The 19,879-nt window shown below is 41.7% G+C and overlaps 1 protein-coding gene across 4 annotated transcripts; it reads right to left on the bottom strand.

Annotated features, from left to right (window-relative positions):
• Window positions 1–5,688: 5,688 nt before the first annotated feature.
• On the bottom strand, window positions 5,689–19,626 carry BCL7A (BAF chromatin remodeling complex subunit BCL7A). Of its 4 annotated transcripts, none has more exons than XM_072143711.1 (7): window positions 19,373–19,626; window positions 16,847–16,928; window positions 15,241–15,303; window positions 12,002–12,098; window positions 11,082–11,246; window positions 10,094–10,212; window positions 5,689–9,274 (listed from the first exon to the last, which is right to left on the bottom strand). In XM_072143711.1, the coding sequence occupies exons 1-7, from the start codon at window positions 19,462–19,464 to the stop codon at window positions 9,200–9,202; spliced, it is 693 nt and encodes a 230-aa protein (XP_071999812.1). In that variant the 5' UTR covers window positions 19,465–19,626; the 3' UTR covers window positions 5,689–9,199. The 4 variants fall into 4 exon arrangements, with proteins under 4 accessions (XP_071999812.1, XP_071999820.1, XP_071999839.1 ...); XM_072143719.1 differs by having other exon boundaries at window positions 12,002–12,095; XM_072143738.1 differs by lacking the exon at window positions 15,241–15,303 and having other exon boundaries at window positions 12,002–12,095; window positions 19,373–19,623.
• Window positions 19,627–19,879: the final 253 nt, after the last annotated feature.

Genomic DNA, 19,879 nt, shown 5'->3' with positions numbered 1-19,879 from the left:
GTTCAACTTGATATTGGATAGACCACCAGAGATCCCAATTAAAATGGACATGGGGTATACAGCACTCAGGCCAAAAGCCAACGGTCCTCCACATGATGTGATCTGTCACGTCACAGACGTGACGACCAGAGCCCTAATTTTAACACAAAAACTGGAAAAATCTATTGACTTGAGTATAAGCCGAAGGTGGGAAATGCATTGGTCACAGCCTCCCCAGTATATAGCCTGCCAGCCCCTGTAGTATACAGCCAGCCACCAGTGGTATATAGCTTGCCAGCCCCTGTAGTATATAGCCAGCCAGCCCCCTGTAGTATATAGCCTGCCAGCCCCCTGTAGTATACAGCCAGCCAGCCCCTGTAGTACATAGCCAGCCCCCTGTAGTATATAGCCTGACAGCCCCTGTAGTATATAGCCTGCCATCCCCTGTTGTATACAGCCTGCCAGCCCCCTGTAGTATATAACTTTGCAGCCCATATAGTATAGAGCCTGCCAGCCCCCTGTAGTATATAGCCTGCCAGCCCCCTGTAGTATACAGCCAGCCAGCCCCTGTAGTACATAGCCAGCCCCCTGTAGTATATAGCCTGACAGCCCCTGTAGTATATAGCCCGCCATCCCCTGTTGTATACAGCCTGCCAGCCCCCTGTAGTATTTAACTTGGCAGCCCATGTAGTATATAGCCTGCCAGCCACCTGTAGTATATAGCCGGCCAGCCCCCTGTAGTATACAGCCAGCCAGCCCCTGTAGTACATAGCCAGCCCCCTGTAGTATATAGCCTGACAGCCCCTGTAGTATATAGCCTGGCATCCCCTGTTGTATACAGCCTGCCAGCCCCCTGTAGTATATAGCCTGCCAGCCCCCTGTAGTATATAACTTGGCAGCTCATGTAGTATATAGCCTGCCAGCCACCTGTAGTATACAGCCAGCCCCCAGTAGTATATAGCCTGCCAGTCCCTGTAGCATATAGCCAGCCCCCTGTAGTATATAGCCTTCCAGCCCCCTGTAGTATATAGATGACGCAAGCTATACATAGGACTTTATTATTTGTGAATATGTTCATTTAGGAGAAACTTTTGTCTCCTGTATGCCATTGTATCACACACAGGCATTGTAGATGCTGGTCATTATATGATCCCTATCATCATATATTTCCTATGTATATTCCATATAGTCATTCTCAGGTATTTAGCTCACTTATAGCACTACTTTGGAATAAGTTATTTTCTGTGGAAACATGTTATAACTGGTATTGTCCCCATTGATCTGGGCTTTGGCCACCTGTCAGTGACATATCCACGCGGTGGTTGCTTAGGTATCTACCCACTGTTTTTTAGTCAGTGATTTGGTTGCTATATTTCTGATTGTCTCTCCTTATGATATGCCTTTTGTATTTATATCTATGTATTATTATGATGTATTAAAGCATTGACTTATGGATTGTGAATTCTGTTGTACTCTCGCCTGTTTTTGGTGTGTATTTATGGCTTTGTGGTCGAGCAAGCGGGTGCAGCGGGTGCGAGTTGCCAGACTGGTTGAAGCTACCAACATCAGTGGACTTGCCAACCACTTGGCAGCCGGTTCGCTCCTCAAAAAAGAGACAAAGAACCCCTGACCTGGAACGAAGAATCCCCTCGTCCATACAATAGGTATTAGGAGTGATATTATGCAGAATAAATTTTCTATGGGGACTCGTACTGAGTTGTTGACAATATGTATCATCAATCTAGTTTTCTCTACTATTTTTGGTACTCATGCATCATCATAGTATCTTGTTACACAATGCCACCAAGAATGCGCTCACTCGTTTGCGTTAAGGCAGACGCATTGGGTCCTTCTAGTATCTATCCTCAATGGGATTCACGGGGAGAAAAATCTCAATTTGATGGTATTCTTATGTTTTATGTTTCTATTCTATTTACATTACATTTAACTCTGTTATGGTTGTTAACCCATGGGTCAATGTACAAGGTTGTCTTCGAGTCTCCCACAAACCTGACGGGAATAATTAATGGCGGGGTCCATTCTGGGGGACCCTGTGTCCGTGTTTCTGTCTGCCCATCAACCATTCCATATAGCAAAAGACCAGTAACAGTAGGCGCCTACTGAAGGAACTACGTAAATCTAAAGCTGACATAGCATTTATACAGGAGACGCACTTCACGGCTACAGGGTCCTTCCACTTTGCAAAACATTGGTACCCAACTGCCCTCCTGTCCAATGCCCCTACCAAGAAAGCAGGGGTGGCAATTTTGATATCTAGCAAGTGCCCCTTGAAAATATCAGAATCTGATGTAGATCCCTATGGTCGCTACCTTAGAATCCATACTGGGAGTTAATATCACACCAAGTAACATATATGCCCCTAACACAGGTCAACTTCCTTTCCTTACTAAAGTACTGACTAAGCTATCTTACTTTGATAGGGAACTTTGAGGGAACTTTAACGCAGCGTTCTCGGAAACAATAGACCGCATGTCATTACCTACCCGTGTCGCCCCCCCAAGCGGCGCAGTCACTGGCATTAGGCTTCCTACGGCTGATCCAGAAACATGCCTTATAAGGTAACCTAATGCAAGAGAATACACATTCTACTCACCTCCACATAGAACCCATGCCAGGATCGACTACTTTTTTGGCAATGTGCCGACACCGAGAGTATCTACATGGGCAACTATAGGGCCCTTTACTTGGTCTGATCATGCCCCGATAATTCTGGAATTGCAGCGACAGGAATTCCTACCCCGGACACCCCACTGGAACTTAAATGAAACTCTCTTGACATCCTTGACCTCTAGGGAGTCCTTAAAATTGTTTTTCATAAATTACTTAAGGGAAAACACACCCACAGTTCCCTCGACTCCGATACTATGAGAGGCACATAAATAAGTGTTTAAGGGGGAGGTGATATCACTGCAATCAAAATGTAGGTTCTCCCCAGGTTCCTCTACCTTTTTGAAACTCTCCCAGTTAGAGTGCCAGTGAAGACACTACGGCTTATACAGTCGATGTTTCTCGACTTCCTGTGGAACTCAAGGAGGCATAGGATTTCGAAATCAGTCCTAATAGCTCCTAAATCTAAGGGGGACCTGAGAATGCTCTCTACTACTACATGAATCACTTACGACACATAGTTTCCTGGACATCTAACAGGTGGACAGAGATTGAAAAAGTTTGGCTAGCTCCAATGCAACCCAGTGTACTCATATGGGCATGTGGCGCAGCTTTCGTTCAATCTGGACGCACATAAGTGCCCCCTTACTCCCTTTTTGTATACACATTTACCTAAAAGTCTGACTAGAGTTCGTGGAGTTCTGGAAACAAACAAATCACACATCCCCACACATCCGCAACACCTGCTGAAGTTGTAACGCCTCTGGGGCCTCCCTATTTCATATTTCAGGGACTGCATGATTATACAAACTTATTGGCAATGGTCAACCGGATCCTAGAAGCAGTGTTACAAGTCACTATAGGTGTAGACCCAATGACATTCTTTCTGGGACTCCACCCACAAAGTCTGGGAAAAGCTAAATCTAAATTATTCCTCCATTTAGTGACTGCAGCCAAAACCATGATCTCTGTGTTTTGGAAACGCCCCGCTCCCCTATCACAGCAGGACTTATACTCTTGTATTTGGCATAAGAGAATGATGGAGTCCACGTCAGCCTTACTCCATTCCTGATCGGAACACTTTTATAAAGGGTGGTCTAGTTGGGACGACGTCGGAGAAAATATTCCATTGTGATTATAAACTATAAATCTTTTTTTCAAAAATTATCATCTCCTTCTTGATGTTTTTATACCTCTTTTTCATCCTGACCATTGGGTTGGTTGTTCTTAGTTATCCTTGGTTAGTTGATAAATACCTCTATATATGGCATACACTCGGGTCTAGTAACTTATGCGATTCAAACTCACAACCAAAGAAACACAGAGAATGCAAACTTACATACCTGGAGTCTTGTAGGAGACAAGGACTGCCATGATTAGCACCAATGGACTCTCCTTTTGTCAGCATTGAAACTTCTGACCCGATACTTGATTGTCTTAGTAAAACCATGAGATATTCTATATGTATATTTCCAATATAATTGTACTAACTAAAAATTATGCAATCAATGTTTTGTATTTGTTAAAAAGTAGTGTGCGTCTCTTCTGTATTGTAAAGGGGGTTATGTCTACATAAATTTGTATCTCAGATAAAGATAAAGATTTTCAGGAGCTTCCTAGCCACATCCATCTCCACTTCTTTGATAGAGTAGAAATTGGGTTTCACTAATGTCCTTCGGTAGACCATCAGACCTTGCTGCCACCAAGGCCCGGTGTGCCCTATCGATCTCCAAATGTGCCCCCAAAACATCAGGGATAAGTTGCCTTATCAGCTTTCTTATTGCGTGAATTGACATTTCAGCAATAATCTAAATGTCCAAATCTTCTATGCAAGTGTTTGCAGAGTCTAGCTGGGCCTGGATATCTGCCACTTGTATTTTGATTAACAGGCTTAATAGTGCCCTCCAATTTGGCCTCAGTGGCAGCAATATTGTCATCCACTCTGTGCAGGTCTTGACGGACCTCAGATAATTTAGAGCCCAGTTTGTGCAGCTCACCTTTGAGGACTCTATCCATGCAGGATTGAATGATTTCCTCCATTCTGTCCTGGGAGGTTGCTTGGATGATGCATGGTCAGGGCAGGGAGTCACAGGAGGCTTGTAGCATGGTCTCTGCAGGCCCGGGGGAACAGAATACCTCTGGGACACCATTGTTGGCAATGTACAATACGTTTTTGGTTGTAGTTTGGGCACTCGGTCTCGCTGTACTAGACTAAACTAAACCTGTTGCTCCATTCATTCAGCTAAATAGGAACCCTTCGATTTCCACAACACGATCTGAATTGGTTATTAGGAAAAGCAGAGAATTATTATATAATCCTCTTGTAGCATTTATAGTGCTGCATCTTGTTTTCGTGAAGACATTCAGCATCTACACCAGCAGTGCTCTGCTCCCAACCTACACACCAAATGTGTTCAGACTTACACTGCCAGACATATTCCAAAAAGGCATCTATGGCCTCCGTCTGATCAGTGATTACCACCATACAGTCAGAAAAAAAATAGCAGAGTAGACTGTGCCATTTCATCCTTCAGAAGAAAAAAAAAAAAAGTATGTTTAGCTGAGCTTCTAATATCCTACGAGAGATGGATACGACTGTATGGCATCCATCCCCAGCCTCTGCCTAACTTACACGGTGGGTACTCCTTCAATGATGAAACTGAATATAAGAACAGATACACTAGGGAGACCCTTAAAAGGGAACCTACCACCACAATTTTACCTATAAAGGTAGAACAGGTGGTAGGTGGATGTATGGGACATGAGGATAGCCCTTTTTTTTTTAGAGCCAATCCTCATGTCCCTGCTATCTTTTTAAAACTTTAATACCCTAACATGTAAATTTTCTTAAGCGGCTACTGAGGTGTGGAGTAGCCGGACATGAGGCTACTCCACGCCCCAGTAGCCTCTTTTCTCCTTCTACCCTGATATCTTCGGTTCACAATCTACCTGTGAGGACAAGTAGATTAGTGGAATAAAAGCTGGAAACAGGTTCCCTTTAATCCCACAAAAACCAGCATTCTTATGGTGTTAATGCCTGCTTTATTATAGTGCAGAGTTAATGCAAAGACACAAAAAAGCTTCTGTAATCAGTTTATTTGAAAAGAAATTCTTGTACATTGTACAAACCCATAACTACCAATAAAATAAATAGAGGGAAAATTAATAGACAATGTTACAGTTTGTAGGATGTTATCAGAGAAATGTCCAGAACATGATGCACTGGTGAGAAATGTACATATGTTAGTGGTCACAGACATTGATGTTGTACTTCCCGTGCACAGACAAGAGATGCTCTATGTTAACAAAAATATTAGAAAAATAAAAGATCAACTGTCCAGGAGATGGTTTTCACAGAAAAGTGTTTTACTTTAGACATGAGAAGTGGGAGGCTTCAAGAATCATGTGTATGTACCATACCTTACACATACTACAGAAGACTCACTGAACCATTTTTATTCTTCACTTTTATATCATATGGGGAAAAATGTGTGCATATTTTTATGCAGGCCTGCCTGCTAACATATTATACACCGGCTTGGTTATGAATAGCCTGTCATATACTGTTGTCTGTACACATCAGTACATGTTAGTCCCATAACATGACAGGCTAAATTTCATTTTCTGACATGCCTACAGGTAGTGGAGCTGTTATTGTGCATGACTCCCATCAGCATGTGAAGGGCAAGAAGCAGGTAAGGATCAGTCCCTTCTTCTAAGATATCCTGCACTCACCAGATTTTTCGACCGTGCAGAGAATGGGAGTCTGTGCATCACAGTGATACAAGGAGTCACTTCTTCCCTGCAAAACAGCAGCACCAGCCTTATACAGCTTTCGGACTTTGTAATTCATTGAATATTTCTTAACCCTATAACCACAGTGTTTCAATGTAATATGGACAAAAATTTGACTTAAGTTTGCAAAACTAACATTATAGTATAAAATAATATATTATAGCAGGTTTAGGGGTGTAAATTGTATTGCCACATAGGTGTCATGCCAGGACACATCAATGTCATACATATGCATTTTCAGTTGAGAGCATAAGCTGGTTAGGAATTCTTATTGTATTCGTTTTTGGAATGTATTTAATAGTACTATTTCCTTGTAAAAGTTTCTTCCAATATATATATAGAATTTGTAATGCTACTGCCCATGAATCTATGTATGCCTGCCCTCTTAATAGGCAGTATTGATCCATCCAGCGTATGCATTGGTTCATAAGTGGATTGAAATGAAAGAAAATAATCTGCAAGTTTTTCCAGGTAGGATATATAGTCATTAAAATATATATTTTTTTTCCTCCTCCATATGAGAACCTCCTGCGAAAACTGCAGGCGATTTAAAGCACCAATGCAAATAGCACCTTGGACCTGCACTGACTGCTTTCAAAGACTGTGGGTAGTCACTGGAAGAGTAAAAACCTAATTTCACTGTTGATTTCAGAAGAAAAAGGTAGCACGGTTCTTAAAAGGCATTTTATATTTTTCACTTGATGGATTACTAAAACACTGAGGACCGCATGCAGAGATAATTAGCTATGGTTGATATTTTTAGAGCTCTTTCCCAAAAATTTTTTGTATTAAAAATGGACAAACAAAACTTTCAACGCTATAATCCACATTATGGCGCCGTTATAGTGACAAAGGAGGAGCACTCACTCAATTCACCTTTGTTCTGGCTGACACGTTAAAATGACCGACTTAAGGCATGCACATACGACAAGTCCTGAAATGAATTACTACTGATGCAAAAATCACTACAGGGAATCAACTGCACATAGTAATTATAAAATGTACATTTTATTGTAATGTATTGAGGTATATTACTACCAAAGGTAACCATAACTTGACAGCTCCACAGGTTTCCGCATTAAACCACTTCTGGTTAAAAAAAAAGTTCAAAAACGAAAAAACATTATATAATAAACTGGGAATAAGTATTCACACTTCTTGCAGACAGATAAAGGTTTATGTAGGATAAATCAAACACTCTTAGGCCGACCAGCAGTCATGAAGACTTTTTTCCAGCATCTAATAGTTACATGGAAGATAATACAGTGGCAGATACCATTCAATTGATTAAGAATAAGACACATAAAACTGCCATATGCAAGATTCTCTTTATAGGGAATGTAGCAGGATTAATAATAGAAATTCCAGCCCCGAATATTAAGGTCACTCCCAGAACTGGCAGATCTCAAGTCTTACATGTGGTGATAGGAAGTGTCTGCTTCTATAATTGTTTTTGTAAGCCATTTTCACTTATGGAACACAAAACGAGAGAAATATAAAAAGAACGCCGCACACGTCAAACTCCTTTCAGCAGCTATGGTGTCACAGAATAAAATGTCTCCCGCTCAGTATCAAGAGAGCAAAAAAAAAAAGTCGTCAAGGAATTTTTAATTTTCATTGGATTGTTTATTGTCTAGAAAGTAAAAGTGACTGCATAAAATGTCAATACACGCAATAAATTAATCGTTTGAAGTCTGTTAGTATCCACAACATAATGACACAATAGTTCTGCCATTTCTTGTGTGAAGTGTTATATAAGAAGATGAGAACATTCTCATTAGAACTAAAAAAAAAAATAAAAATCCAGAAATCCTAAAAAGCTACTGATGGAACGTCTGCATGAAGCTATATTTGCAGTTTTATCTGATAAGCCAAATATAGTGTAGTACTACCGTTCATGGAATGGCATCGGGACACACTGTATTATTTAGCAGCTGTCCAAATTTACATTTTATCCAATCTAGCTATTCTGTAGTGCCTAACATCCCATGTAGATAAAAACATAAAATCAGCAATACTGCTTTAATTAAAACACTTGATCTTGTAAGTCTATAAAACCAAAATAAACACAAAAGCACAAAGAAAATGACAATAAACTAAAAGAAAATTAAACGAACTGTAATCTACAGCAAATGATAGTTTAGCTGCCTGCAACACAGAAAGCAAATATTTATGTTAACAAAGTTATGAAAATGTGTGTTACAACATAAAAAACACTGGAATGAATGGTATCAGAGGGTTGAAGGCATTCTAATAGTCAGGAGACAATAGGAATAGACCACTCCACATGTGAAAATGGCTTGTAATTTGTTAGTTTTTGTCTACATAGCTTCATCCACTTGCATGAAGATCAGTTAAAAACAGAAACCAATAGATAAAAAAGGCACAACAACAGAACCAGAAAGTAAATTTACATGGTGGCATAAAAATGAAAAGGTACCATCCTTAAATATTTTACATGTTAAATAGCAAAATGGAAAAAAAATATATATATACAGCAGCAACACAAATGTAAAAATGACTACAGAAAACAGTGCGTAGACCCTCCTGAGTGTTCACATCAACCACTGGAAAAGACTGTCATTGGTACTCCGAGTCCTCAAAAAAAAAAAAAAAAATTCACCTTTCTGGCCTTATCCAGGCATTGTCAGATTTTTGCAGGTTGAAAAAGTAGAGTCCTATTCTCATCAAGGAGATAAAGATGGTTTTAAGTAAGGCTGTCCTATTGTTGCAATAACCAATGTACCTTACAGTAAACAGAACCCAAATAAAATGAAAAGAAACCACGTTGGATAGTCTACATAGCTTCAGTGTTCTGTTGCGAACTGTCACCTTTTGCCTTTTTGGAAGGAGGGGCACCATCATCAGAATCCTAAAGTGGAATATAAAAAAGACAATACAACAGGCTGTAAGATTTCACAGGATCTCTGAATCAAATAGAAGAGAATACCACACCACTGAGCTCTGTCCTCCTCTTTGCACTCTGAACGAAGATTGCATGTGTCGGTCTCTTTTAATGAATAATTACATTTCCTATGCCACAAACAACATTGAGCATGAACCACATAAGGGGGCAGTGAATCCAGACCAGAAAAAAATAATCAAACACGACTGGTTTCTGCTGCAACTATAGCTGCAATTACTCAGTGATTACTCCCCAGGTCTCATTTTATCGGGAGGGATGAAAACATTAAGGACAAGTACGTGTTTGGAATAAATGTCTTACCGATTGAGGGCTCTCCTATCTGCAGAACACAATCTAAAGGGGTTGTGCCAATTATTTAAGTTATCCCTCATGTACAGTATATGGGGAAAAACAAGCTAAATGGTCAAGGTCTGACTGCTGGGAACCCCTCTTATCGTTACTGAGAATCGGACGCTCAGCAATCCAGAGGATAAAAAGGTGCCATTTTTATTAGTGGAGTAGCATGACAAGCACGAGTCCTGCGATTCCATTCAAATGTATAGTATTATCAGAAATTGCAGAGCACAGCGTTCTGCTATTTCCGGCACTCCCATTCACTGCATACAAGCGCAGGAGATAGAGCGCTGTACTTGTATGGGAGTTACAAAACCAGAAATTGGAAAATCCCTTTATAGCCTTGTTTTCCTAAATTTCTACAGCATTTAAAACTGCACACATATTTCCACCAGTGCCTTTCAATATCAGTAGGCTAAGCAGAGTTGTTACCTGAGAATTTTTGGAGGTCTCTGTAGCGATCTCTTTATCAGCAGAGCTTTGCGTTTCCGTTTTGTCTGAATTGTTGAGCGAGCTTTCAACAGAGGACTGAGAGTTTTGCCCTGAAGTTGCTAAAATGGAGAGAAAGAAAATAATAATTCTCTTAATTTTCATGACTATTCAATAAACTCCAGCTTGGAAATCTCCATCATTCTGTTGGAACCTCTAGGAATTCAACATAATATAGTGACAGGTATGCAGATTTTGGAAAGTGGTTTCTTCAGCATGCGTACAACATTTTTAGAAGTCCCAATAAAATGACTGACACCAGTCTGGTTACAAAACAATGCATTCTGCAGAATTGGTTGTAGCCTCGTCTGCTCACAATCAAACATATTATTGATTGATATTACATACAGAATGGCTGGAACTAAAGTAAACTAGCCTCAAATTTCTTTAAGAAGTGGGGTATGTTTATTAGTCACTGTATGTCTCAAGAGGAGAGGACGCAATTGATGAAACCTTTCACAATGACAGTATTGTATTTGACCAAAAGTTTGAGGGGCACACTGGGTCTGGTGCGAGTATCATAGCAGAAGGGGAATGGTGTCTCCTTGGGTCCTCTCTCTTCCCATGGGACTGTATGATTATCTCTTCTTCATGGCATATGTAGAAGTACGCTATAGCTTGATAGTGAGGATTTACTGCCTGAAGTACTGTAAGTCCCATCACCTTCAGAAACCTGTTTAGGTGGGAGAGGGTGGAGGAATGGGAGCTTGAGGGTCTGTTTCCCCTTTATTGTTATGTCTTTTTCAAAAATGTTAAAAAAATCACAATTTTATATGTAAATGAGTGACACTTGTACAATGTAAATATGCAAATACAACCTAGACATCTTTAACTATTCCTCTTCCCTTTATTTCAGTCAAATGGTTCTAGAAAAGTATTTGATTAAGTAATAGTAGGCACCTTAAGCTATATTATATGATAAAAACAATACCTTCAGAATCCTGATGTTCACTGTTATTGGAGTGGGCTTCCTCAGACTTTATCTCAGTACTGTCTGCCTGTATGTTCAGGTTGTCAGGGGCAGGGCTACAATTGCTGCTGTTCTCCTGTTTTACTGGGGATGCGTCAGCTATTGAACTCTGGTTGCTATTATCATCTGAAAAGGTAGAAAGACATCATTTATTTCTGTGCCCAAAACATACAATGTGTTTACTTTGTTTTTATGCTACTTTTAACAGGCTCTATTTAAAATAAAATCTAGAAAATGACACAATCTGAGATGCTGCTTTTCCCCTTAAATACAGCAGTTGAGAATTGTAAACTCGTAATTGTAATATCCTTAATTGAAGAAAATGCTCCAGGTCCCTCTTTTTCCACGTTCGTCTCTAATGACTTCAGGCTAGAAGCAGACAGGCATGGTCGATCCATGAATCACGGACCATGCACTGACTAGATTTCCAAAGACCCAACACTGTGCCCGAGAACTGTGGTGATCACAGTGATATATGAGGAAAGTCCCTTCTTTCCCCTCAAAAAAGGTAATTTCTAGTGCTCCACAAATGTGGACTTTTGCATGTCTGGCACTACAGTGTTCCAAGTAATCGAAGCATAATAAATTGATAATAAAAAACACATATTAAAACACAAGTTAAATGAAACATTTGGAAAATGCAGTTTCGAAGTTCTATGAAAATGCACAGTGGGAACGGAGTCTTTTTAAATTGCATTTCATATTGCCTCAAGATTATTGCATTACTGATAAGGGTTCTGGAGTTTAAAACTTGTGCCATGATCTTGTCCTGCCAGTCGCCAGTTGACATCTCCGAGGGGTTTTCTTTTTACTCCTCCAGCCATGTTGCTGATATCAACGGTGTCTAAATACATTATTTGTAGCTCTCTCCTCATACCCACCATGCATGTCCATCATTCCTGGGGAAGAACTATTTTCTGGGGTTGTCAGTTCTGAACCACATTTCTCATCTTTTGCTTTCTTTTTGTTCTTAGTCTTCTGAATAACAAGCAGAGGGGAGACATAAAAGAGAAAAAACAGCAAAATTTAACAAAAATAAAAAAACACCTCTATGTCAACCAGCACTGCACCTCAAATCGCAACGGTAGAATGTTCAAAGGGAAATTAACAAGACAAAGGCAATTATAAGAAACAATCCATAGACAGATCACCCTGTGCACAAACAAGTGGAGGTTAGTATGTGAAGTCGCTTCTAAGGACGATACAGTTATAAAAAAAAAAAAAATATTACCCCAACAAAGAAAATATTCTTAATGTTGAAAAACGTAGTAAAGGGGTTTTCACACAAAACAAGTTAGGCCCTATACAAAGCAAAGGCCCAACTTGCTGATCGTGGGTCCGATCCACTGTACTCGGCAATCTCTGTCAGCTCCTTAGAGATGAACTGGGCAGCCCAGGCATGTGCGACCGGCTGCTCTGCTCAATTTGGGGAGCAACAAAGGGGTTCAACAGTGAAACCCACATTGTTGCATCCTATCCTGTGGCTAGGGCCTGACTTGTTTTGTGGGAAAACCCTTCTAAATACCACAGTTGTATATACAACATTCCTAACATTCAGGCTTCTAATTTATTATTTTAATATAATTTTGGAGCAGTAAACACTTTAATATTCTAATTTGTGCAAATGATAATCATCTAAAAGGCCAAACAAACACATAGTTTTCAGCAACTATAGCAGACATCCCAAAAACTGATGCACGGGGGAAAAAAAAAAGGGTCAACAATGAGAAGTTTCAACAACCAATACTACCTAGAGTTGAGCGACCCTAAAGTTGTCTGGTAGAAGTTTGTGCCACTCTTCATTCAAACCGCAAATATACACAGCCAGTCCGAGTAGTAACCCTCGGGACTCAGCATATTTTGGCATTTAGGACGCAGCCCTGTGTCACTATAAGTGGTTATAGCTTTGGAACGCTATAATATATTTAAGGGATTTTGAGATTGTACTCCAAATTAGTATAAAAATTTGGCTGATATCTTTTGTGTTTAGTTATGAAAAAAAACATTTGGAAAAAATTTGGAAAAATTATCTTCTTTTGATGCAGATGGTCACAGCACCCAAATAAATTCATAACTTACATTTCCTAAATGTCTGCTTTATGTTGGATGGTTTTTTTAAGATTCCACATATTTTACTAGAATGTTGTGAGGCTCAGAATTTGGGTGCCATTTTTAACATTTTTGGGAAAAATCACCAAAACCTGTATTTAGATGGACCTGCTCAACTTCTACTTGACTGTTAGAGGCTTAAATAATAGCTAGACTCGTAATTACCGCATTATGGAAACTACACCCCCCAACGTATGAAAAACCACTTTTAAGAAGTTTGTTAACCCTTTGGTGCTTTATAGGGGATAAAAAAAAAATGGACGTTTGTTCTACAAATTGTAATATTTTTTAACAATACGTTCATTTTGGGTGGAAAATTAAACATTTGCAATGGACTAAATGAAAAAAGGCTCCACAAAGTTTGATACCCAATTTCTCCCGAGTACACTGATACCCTATATGTGGTGGCAACCTGCTGTATGGGCGCACGGCCGGGCATAGAAGGGAAGGAGGCGCCATCCAGATCAGATTTGCTATGTCACATTGTACAGGCTATATTTATTTTTTTTCCTTTATTTAATGTGGACATATAGGGGCTTATTTTTTTATTTATTTTTTTTGCCACTAGTATGACGTCAGCAGCCGGGAGAGAGCAATGGCGGCACCCAGCGCGATGTACAGCAGGTAGAAGACGGCGCGGAAGCCAGAAGAGGACCCGCGCGGACATCGGGGTAGCAGCGCTGCACATCGGGGCCACCGGAGGGTGAGTATATAAGTTTATTGTTTTTTTAATGCTGGGCTGTGCTGTATACTACTGGGGGCCGGCGGGGCAGTGGTGTATACTACTGGGGGCCGGCGGGGCAGTGGTGTATACTACTGGGGGCCGGCGGGGCAGTGGTGTATACTACTGGGGGCCGGCGGGGCAGTGGTGTATACTACTGGGGGCCGGCGGGGCAGTGGTGTATACTACTGGGGGCCGGCGGGGCAGTGGTGTATACTACTGGGGGCCGGCGGGGCAGTGCTGTATACTACTGGGGGCCGGCGGGGCAGTGCTGTATACTACTAGGGGCCGGCTGGGCAGTGCTGTATACTACTGGGGGCCGGCTGGGCAGTGCTGTATACTACTGGGGGCCGGCTGGGCAGTGCTGTATACTACTGGGGGCCGGCTGGGCAGTGCTGTATACTACTGGGGGCCGGCTGGGCAGTGCTGTATACTACTGGGGGCCGGCTGGGCAGTGCTGTATACTACTGGGGGCCGGCTGGGCAGTGCTGTATACTACTGGGGGCAGGCTGTAGGGAACATACTATACTGTCTAGGTGCGCGTAGAGGTTAATGTGCAGGAGAAATAAGGAGAATTCAGGAGAAATAACTGGTTTGGTCACTAATGAAGGTATAGAGACCCTTATCTGATGCTGTAAGCGCAAGTGGACATGTACCAAGAACTGCACTTTAAGACAGCATTCAAGACAGATGCCACTTCCCAAAATGACTTCTGTCAAGGTTCTAGCTCCTTGCACCTAGGGTACTAGGTATATGTAATATCCCATGAAAGTTTTGATTAATGATCTGGAACCTGACTGCTGACTGCCTATGGGCAGTCTAGAAACCCTTTAATGAAATACATCAATGAAGAACGTGATGAAAGCTGAAAGACGAGTCATCAGCATGTGAAGTACACTCACTCGCTAAGAAAATAGAAAAGGATGGTCCAGGGAACAGGACCTGCTCCTACTTTTCAGTTCAGGCAGTTGGCTTATACACAGGGACATGGAAGCCTCAGCCGGGCGCTTGAATCCATGGATATAAAGACCTTGAAATACCAGCTACACAAAATACATGTTCATGTGCATAAAGCTTAAGATTCTAGGTCCCCTGCAGGCCATTGCTACAAATCGTACAAAAAAACGTACTTGAACTTTACATTTCACTAGCACTTCAGCTTTCATCATTAAAAGGAAACAAATCCAGAGTTAATGTTAGCGTAGTGTAGAAACTATCATGCTTGTTTGTTAGTATTGAACCCACTCCCTGCAACAGTAAAATCAAATAGTAGAAAAGACAGGATCTGACTTTTCCACAAGGTTTTGGTCGCCTCAGAAGTCCCGAATTCTCATCTGTCACTTTCAACTCAATCTAAAGGGAAAAAAAATGTACAGAAATAAAATGACTGGATGCACATTTGCAGTGCAATGGATTTGTGTAAAAAAATAAAAGTAATTTATTTCACCAAAAACAAAAACATCCTGCATATAATGTCCAAATGTTAAAGCACTTTTCTCTTCTCCACCTATGCTATTATAATACACAGTCTCTTTAAATACTTAAAAGGAAACCTGTCATCAGAAATGGGCCTAATAAACCACTGCCTGTATGTTTGTATGTTGTCAAGCAGCTGAACAGCTTCTAGATCACGTTTCTTTCATGTTCCAGCTTGGTGACATCATCCAGAAAAACAACTTTGGATTGAGATCTTAATTGTCAGTGAGGTAGGGAGAACACTGAAGTCAAGCTCTACCTACCTGTGATTAACAACATGCTCTGGACTTCTGAAGATCTGGTTGATGATGTCCCTGGATGCAGGACCATATTTGCAGCAGAGGGGGCTTTCTAAGGAAGGGAACGCTTGACTTAAGTGTTAAACTCTGCGCCTCCTTGATTTCATAAAACCAATTCACATCTCACTTCAAAGTTGATTCTCTGGATGCCACCACATTGGGATGTGAAAGAAACATCATCTAGAAGCTGCTCAGCAACATACTGGTAGTGGTATAGCAGGCAAATTTTGATGACAGGTTCCTTTTAAGGAGACAAATAAATATTCAATTGCAGTATTGTTGTCTTAATCTGGTACCTGTCAAATTTTCCGGCAGTGCCGCACATGAATATCAAAATGTATATTGAAAACAATGGGTTGTCTGTGTATACCAATGTAAATACATTAGTGTTAAAATCCTTTAATAATTAACTTATCTCAAAAGGTCATAACACAATAATATGCTGGATTTTTACTCTAACAACTGCTAGTTCCGCTAAGCCAATTTTTAGAGCTTCCTTGGAAGTAGAGCAGTGCACACATGTAGCCACCTCTCCATTCAGAGAGTAAGGCCGTGTTCACACATTGCGGTTTTGTTGCGTTTTCAATGCAGCCAAAGTTTGCAAATGCGCTTCATAATCCTAATCAGCTGAAAGCAATTGTCTTCTCCACCCTTGGAAAAAAAGCATTAAAAGTAGGGACTTTGAATTAAGGACAACTGCTTCCGGCAAAACGAAATGTTAAAACGTATCACACAACGAAACGCTGTGCAACGCAATTAGAAGTTTGTGCTCTTTTCAAAAAATGCAAAACAAAAGCAAAAATGCAACATACAAGACAGAAGTGCCGAAAAGACATGCGTTTAAATGGAAGAGAAACTGATGCCTCTTTTCCAATGCGCAAAAAACACAACATGTCAACATGGCCTGAAGGTCAGGTGCAATTACAAATATAACCTACAGATAAGCCTTCCTGTTACAATAACACATCTCAGATTTAGTATTTGCTGCAACTAGAGCTACCACTTGTAGAAAGTCACTATAAAGAATGGCTTGCTGGTAACCCTCTCATACAACTTGTAATGACTACATTTTCAGTTCTGAATAAAACATTTTTTAAAATGATAAACTAATAAAAGCTTACATCATCCCCTTTCGGCTCTGCCACTGGCACCCACTTGTAAATCCTAAGAGAGGTATCTCCAACAGTTACCCATTTCTTTTCCCTGAAACATAAAATATAACAATTTTTACATCTACACATTTATTGTCCACATCACATATGTTCTAGAATTTGTCATTGGATTGACTATTTCTTCATAAAAGGGGCTTCCTGGATGGACCATTTTGTGACCAAAAGCATGTGAGGCCATAAAATAAAGCAAAATTCCTATAGTTTCCTGTATTTTCACTCTCATTTCTGGTGTCCTTGGCTGCAGCAGTGAAGTTATGTCAACGGCCCGTGGAGTGGAGACATCAGTATATACTGTATATGCCAAGACACTGCCAGCACAATCAAAATGATGGCTTTATAAATGGTCCAAAATAGAAGGAGCTGCAGGCTGGCATTAATGCTGAGTCGGGCAGGATGGGATCCACCACCAGACAACTGTTCATCATTTTATATCATTTTTTAATTATAATTTTATTATTTAGGATATGTAACAGTCTTAAAATGTAGTACAAAGAAACAAGAAGCTTGTTTAGTTTTCTTTATAATGAGGTCTTTCACGAAAATCCCATTAAATGTTATATGTGTGGTTAAGCAAGGTTTATTGACTTCGGCTTTAGTGTGCATGTGCTGGGGCTCCAAAGCAACCCTTATGCCTTTACCACCTTGAATCTCAGGAATGTACTTACCAACACTGATAAGGTAAAAAGGTTTGAGACCCTAATCTTGGATGCATTAAGGCATAGTAAAGCAAATTCTACACCAGGCAGGACCAGTAGTGGAATATAATATAGGTGGACGGCAGCCTGGGGAACTAGCCTTCTAGGGGGCCAATGGCCACCCAAAGTTTAGACTGAAATCACCCATGAAATACTCATACGTCAGTTCCTCCTCTCAACACACATGTACCATTTCAGAACCTTTAAAAGTCCTCCAAATGCCATGAAACCGTACATTGAAAGCAGACAGTAGGGACGCATGCTCCATTCCTCAAGAAGCTGATTCTAGTACAATATGCAGGAAGTGAATTTGAGACTTGTAAGGGGTTTAATTAAATACAGCCCAGGGACCATGGCAGTCTTAATACACCTCTGGGCAGGACCTGGCATAGAATTCATCCTGAGCCTCTTAGTATACAAGGCACATCTTGCACTGGTAGCCGGTACGTCAAGAGTTTCATCATGGGCTGGGCAGATCGCATATACATTTGTATGCAGAGGCATATGATTGGCTGCAGCCCAGCGCATTTTGATTCCGATAGAAAACGGAATCAAAATGCAAAGGCCACGTGCACACGCAGCATATGTATTTGTTTGGAAACCATGCCAATTGTTATCAATCACAAGCATTTCACTAGAAACGCACCTGTCATCGGGCTAGTTCCCACTTGCAGTACTTGCGGTGAATTTCAAAACGCATCAAAAACATGGTCTATCTGCTTGCCACGGAGAATAGGCAACACGTGTTTTGCCAGTTCCCAATGCAAAACATATGTTACTAGCTCCTTATTGCAAGCGTTTAGGTCTAAACGCATGTGAACGCAGAAATACACTCCTCGCAGCTGTGCATCCATTGTATTCCAAAATAAAAATCACCCCATACACAACATGTGAACTTTGCCTCAAACTAGCTGCATCACTCTTCTTTCTCATTTATCTCATAATCAGAAGCGTGTTTCATAAGCAGATGCATCTTTCTTGTGCGTTTTTCTGATCAGATGTGTCTTCCTCGTGTATTTTATAATCAGATGCCTTCTTGGCACAGAAACTTCTTGGGCATTTAAACGCCTGTCCAATAAGCAGCTCAGGTCATCCCACAATAAGACAGCCGCTTCCCATTGGCTCCTGTAAGTCTGACCGAGGTGTCCGTTTCACAATAAATAGCGCAGGAAAACACCATTGATAAAACTTTGTAAGATCGGCGTTAGAAGTGTCGCACGGGCGTCCCCGCCGTGACCTTAGAAAGATCTAAAGGTTTGGTGCGATTCTGGCCGAGGCGTCCGTGTGCGGGAAGACAAAGGAAGTCAGAGTGTGAAGAGACGTCTCCGTGTGATCGCGCTCATCCGCAACCGCCGCCGGAGCGCACGTGCGGCGACCGAGTGTAAACACGGACCGTGCGGGCCACGCCGTGACGGGAGCCATGAAGCCGCACTTCCTCCTCCAGCCCCATGTTTCTTCGGGGGAGGAGGGAGCTCAGAGCCGCAGGGCCAAAGCGCTAAATTTAAAAGAAACCTATGAGCCCCTGATCAGGGACATCAATAAGAGCAGCTCCGCAGTGACCGGGGGAGGAGGCTGCGGCCAGGCGCCACAATGGGCTCCGCTCCTGCCTCGGCTCCCGGGCTCGCACGGAGCTGCTGACATGGCTGCCGGCTTTGGCGGGAGCGGCTGTGCCTTGTGTCCGGCGCGGGGAGGCTCGGGGCTCCTCTCACCGCCGCTTCCCGTCCGTCCCCGGCGCCGCCACCTCCCTCCATTCCTCTCCTTTGTTGTCCTTTTTTCTTACCATTTCCGTACTTTTTCGATGGCGGCCATAACCCGTTTGATATCATCTTTAGCTCGGCTCCGGGTCTCGGCTCTGACTGAACGTCCCGACATGGCTGCAGCGGGTTCTCAGGGAGGGGGAGAGGAGGGAGAGTCGCCGCCGGTTACTTGTAGCTTTCTTTGCTCTCACACACACTCACATCCACACATACGGCCGAGCTCAGGCACAACGCGCAGGCGCAGTCCTCTGCCTGCCGGGACTCGCAGCGGGGGGATGGGAAAGGAAGGCAGAAGCATTGCACACCCACAATCACAATGCATCACTTCTCTAGCCGGCTATTCACACTTATTACCAGAGAAAAACGGCTTACACCACAACGTAGAACGTGTGTAATGTCTTCTTGGCATAGACTGTGGCTGTGGGTCACCTCACACAAGCAGCTGTCGGCGAATGGACATGAAAAGTTTTCACTTGGTCCAGAAAAATGGATATGTCTTTAATGTCCAATGTTCGTCAGGGCAATAGAGA

Source organism: Engystomops pustulosus, chromosome 1 (genome assembly GCF_040894005.1).
Source record: "Engystomops pustulosus chromosome 1, aEngPut4.maternal, whole genome shotgun sequence".
Classification (NCBI taxonomy): Eukaryota; Metazoa; Chordata; class Amphibia; order Anura; family Leptodactylidae; genus Engystomops; species Engystomops pustulosus.
The sequence above is the reverse complement of the archived record's forward strand: the minus strand, read 5'-3'. Positions and strand labels throughout refer to the sequence as shown.